Source organism: Octopus bimaculoides, chromosome 10, assembly GCF_001194135.2.
Source record: "Octopus bimaculoides isolate UCB-OBI-ISO-001 chromosome 10, ASM119413v2, whole genome shotgun sequence".
In the NCBI taxonomy this organism is placed as follows: domain Eukaryota; kingdom Metazoa; phylum Mollusca; class Cephalopoda; order Octopoda; family Octopodidae; genus Octopus; species Octopus bimaculoides.
The window spans coordinates 20,694,143-20,698,958 of NC_068990.1; the positions used below are offsets into that span (position 1 = coordinate 20,694,143).

The 4,816-nt window shown below is 37.7% G+C and overlaps 1 protein-coding gene across 1 annotated transcript in view; it reads left to right on the forward strand.

The window, feature by feature from the left end:
- The first annotated feature begins 1,095 nt into the window (after positions 1 to 1,095).
- The window catches only part of LOC106868592 (plasma kallikrein), a 6,914-nt gene continuing 3,193 nt past the window's right edge, over positions 1,096 to 4,816 (forward strand). The window contains exons 1-2 of the mRNA XM_014913923.2: positions 1,096 to 1,199; positions 2,264 to 2,420. Coding sequence (XP_014769409.1) covers positions 1,139 to 1,199; positions 2,264 to 2,420 — 218 coding nt within the window. The 5' untranslated portion in view covers positions 1,096 to 1,138. The remainder of the gene's footprint in view (positions 1,200 to 2,263; positions 2,421 to 4,816) is intronic.

Consider the following 4,816-nt stretch of genomic DNA (forward strand, 5'->3'; position numbering starts at 1 on the left):
GTGTGTGTGTGTGTGTGTGTGCGTGTGTGAGTGTATGTGCGTGTGTGCATGTGTGTGTGTCTCTAATGGTCAGTGGTCAATCTAATATAATATAATATTAATATTGCGCTGTAAAAATTACCAGTAACCTAGCCTGACAGCCACTACAATTAGTAAACTAGTTCGGATTATAAGAGATACCGGTTCAGCTTTCCAGAATGTCGCTGTTGTAATTGTAATGTGTCATGTTGAACAGCCATACCGTTTGAGTCATATCTTCGGGAATACGTTGAAAATTCCTAACATATTTTAGTCTTATTAAACCTCTTTAGCTAAGTTTGGTTTTAGTTTTGCCAGATCTAATATGACGGGAGACTTGTAGACATTACAGTAAATAATCAATGCATGTTGTTGAATACTTACATAAGCGATTTGACAACATTGCCATGAGGCAATTTGGTATTGTTGTCTGGTACCTTATTAAGTATATCTCAAGGGCGGAATAAAATTTAACATGTCTGGCCATATGGCAAAACTAAAGAAGCCGTTTGTGAGTTAACAGCTGAGCTTAGAACTTGTTTTCATAGCAACAAAATATAAAGAATATGTATTGATATCTGTTTTATCTCAACGAAATTTTCTGTGAAATGCGTCAGATAAACACGATCCTATCAGTTTCAGAGATGTCGTTATATTCTTTAGGAAAACTTCTTTTACACCGAAGCGTATGAAAATAATGGCTCTATTGATTGTTTCAATGGAAAAAATAGGAAATATTGACCTTCAAGCAACAAGCAATAATCTCCGTTTTATTCAGACAAACATTTGCTTCTTTATATTTAACATATGACAAATATGATTCGAAAGCCATGCTTATATGTATGTATGTATGTATGTATGTATGTATGTATGTATGTATGTATGTATGTATAGAGAGACATACACATATGTACATACACATATGTACATACACACACACACAAGCACACACACACACAAGCACACACACATATGTTTATACATATGTGTATGTGTGTATGTATGCATTTTTGCGCCTGCTGATGTATGTACAGGGAAAGACAGGGAATGAGTGGGCAACTGAATTCCTATAAATATGCCAAGCAAACTGTGTGCATGCAGATTTCAGGTTTTGATCACCATGTATAAATCTCTTGGCTTGATCATCCTTGCAGTGGTGGCCTGCTTCCATGCAGTACCCAGTAAGTAAGAAAACAAGCTGGCTTGTTTTGACACCTTTTCGATTTCGTTAATCATTCTATATGCATCTTATAGCATTATTGTTTTTAATGTAGAATTTTCTTGTATAATTTAATAACTTCAAATGTAAATGTTTAATTTTCTGTTCATATACAGTGGAGCTTCAGTTTTCGAATACCTCTCAATCACAGGAAAAATTGTTTACGAATAATTTTTCGGACATAAAGCGTCTCGGATGAGGAATCCTGTCTTGAATAACGAAGACGCAAACTGCCAACAACGGTTGAAAATAAACAGAACGTCTGTTGCTTTCTGGCTTTCCCTCTGTGGACATACCTTTTCAAATGAATCCACTAGGCCTTCAATTGAAATTCCTATGCAAAAATAATTTCGCTTTACAGAAATTTCGAGTGACAGACGGCCTTCACGGGCGAAGTAGATTTATAAATCGATTTGCAAAGTATTTTCATTAAATTCATTACCATTTTCAATCTTTTATGACGCATATCGAGATTAGATTTGCTTTCGCGAGTATATAATTTGAACTCAAAAAGGAAAATGGTGCGATAGGTAACAAAAATATGTTTGGATTCTTGCTTCCATGGCATACAGAGTAAACGTATTTTGAATTTGCTTAATTACTTCTGTAGTTTTTTGAAAATAATATAAGGTGGAGATACGGTCACAATTTCCATTAACGTTGCCTCTTTATCATAATCAAAATGGCGTATATGAAACTCAAATATTTGACTGCTATTTATTTTCATGACACAAGATCAACTATAACGTAGAATCTAAAACAAAATATCGGAGTTAATTTAATACTTCTAGACGTTATCTGACATATGTTATCAAAGTATTATAGACGTTTAACTCTTAAGCATCGAGGAAGATATGAAGAAAGGTCTAAATATTCCATCATTGGCACTTTCATAGACATATTTCTTTTCAAAATTTCTTAAACGGATATGAATGAGTGATTTGTTCAGGCCTTGCTACTACAATGCTAATGCGATCCAATATACGTGTGTGCGGTGACAAAAATGAGATATTTTCTTGTTTTCAGTTAAGGATGTAGACGAACATATTGTGGGTGGAAGTGACAGTCGACATTGTGAGTTTCCTCATATGGTATACCTCGATATTGCCCTGGGTGATGGAGGAACATTCTGTGGTGCATCTTTGATTGGCAAGAAACATGTCTTGACAGCAGCCCATTGTCTGTAAGTATGTTTGATTGTTTTGGTCATTGGGTTCTACCGTTCTTGGGCTCAGTTTTGAAGGATATAATTCCGCACCCGTCTCCCCCTTCGAAGAAAAAGTCATACCCAGTTATCATATTCTTTAAATCTCTTATTCTATCGAACTTTCTTTGCCGGAGCACTAAGGTGCGGAGACGTAAACAAAGCAACAACAGTTGTCAAATAGCGGCGGTCGTGGGAAAAACAGAGGTACAAAGGTACACGTATGTCTATGTATGTGCATGTGTGTGTGTGTATGTGTGTATCAGACTTCTACACAGTTTCTCTCTACCATGTACTCTCACAATGCATTGTGCGATCTGGAGTTGCTTCAGAGACTACGTGACGAAGATGCCGCGAAATGGAACTGAAAAGCCAGCTTCTTAATCACACAGCAATGCCTGCGACTATATTTTGTGTTTATATTCCCACGGAAAATTTGATCGATTTAGATTTAAATCTATTGTTGCTGTGGTTGTGGTGGTTGTGGTGGTGGTAATGATAGCAGTAGTTGCATGCATTTTGCCTCGTATCAGCGCTAGTCAAGCTGACTTATGATCAGAAGTGTTGTAATCATGATAACCCTGTTTGGTTGGAGATGTGGGAATCTGTAATCCCATGTATATATACTGCCATATTTCAAAATATGTTTGAATGAAATATGTACCTGCTAGCAGCTCAAACTGCTAAATCGAAAGCTTCTACTACATCGTTTGACCTCCCAGACGTGGCAGTCAAATCTCTTTGAAATCAAATCCTACGATTTTTAATTTCAAAACATTCAAATTTTAGTGATAAACAAACATAATGAAATGCAAAATACAGATTTATAATATTGATTTCGAAATTCGGCACAAGGCCAGCAATTTCAGGAAAGAGGTAAGGGTCGATTACATCTACCCCTTAGTTCAAATGGTACTTATTTTCTCCATACCGAAAGGATGTAAGGCAAATCGAACTCGGCAGAATTTGAACACAAAACAGCCGGTTTGCCGCCTTAAGTTTAGTAAGATATCGACTTTGGCACAAGGCTAGCAATTTCGAGGCAGTGGTAAGTCGATTACAAAGACCACAGTGCTTAACTGATATTTAGTTTATCAACCTCGATAAGATGAAAGGCAAAGTAGAATTCGGCGTAAATAGAACTCTGACCGTAATGACGGATGAAACGGCGCTAAGCAACGTGACCGTCGTGCTAACGATCCTGTCAGCTCGCTGCCTTCAAGTTTAGTAAGACATCGATTTCAAATTTTGGCTCAGCGTCAGTAATTTCGGGTGAAGTTGGTAAGTCGATTATATTTATTTTATAAACCCCGAAACGATGAAAGACAATGTTGGTATCAACGAAATTCGTACTCCGACCGCAAAGACGGACGAAATGTCGTTAAGCCTTTTGCCCGGCGTGCTCACCGGTCTGTCAGCTCACTGACTTAAGGTTTATGTTATGTCTGAAGCTACTGCTATCTAGCACTTTCGGACGATATCTACTCAACGGCTAGTCAACAGTTACTGAACAATCAGTCTACTGTCAGTCGACTCCTACTACGGTCAGACTACCTCTATTTATATGTCTTGGTCGAGCCTACTTCTTCGCTTGGGGCGTCAACACAACAGTTTAATAAAATATCATAAATCACTATGCGAAAACGAAGCGCCAGCTGGTTTCCAATGATATGAGTGAATAGATGCTAGAATATTAACACTGGGTGAGAGAGAGATATTCTCATATAACAGAGGAGATTTCCTGCATCGACGTTTCACTCACTAGATAGAATACCTAAATCGCACTCAAAACACCTGCATCATTTTCAGAAGTGAAGAACACATTGCATAATTCAGTATTAGAGCAAGTAAAGAAGGGTGGTCATATGAGGAATGCATTTAATCACAAGCCTGCTCAGTCAGGGTTGACCTAGTATTAAATAACAACATCTGTGCTTCGCGAAGTGGTCGATACCGACTCCTAAAAAGCGAGTGAGTGGGGCATTTTACATTGGTACTGGAGACAAAGTATGAAGAAAATACTCGAGACATATCTTGCGTCCGTTCATCTTCTCCGTTCCCTACTCATTCGTGGGTTATGGGATAGAATTCTCAGGCGTTATCTCCATAGGGTCCTCTCAGAAGCAACGGACAATTCACTTTCCAACTGGATTTCCAAGCGTGACCTACTGTTACTATGGATGTTATCCAACCTTCGAAGCATCTTTTCATTGTCTTATGTGTGTAAAAACTATTTCCATTGATCATCCTGCGTGTGAATAAGCTGGTAATTTCAGCGGTGAAAATTATTTGTAAACGTTTTATATTGATGAAACGACGCCATTATTCTTTTGATGGCAATCCATCTATTGGCTTAAAATTGTTGTGGCTCGTTT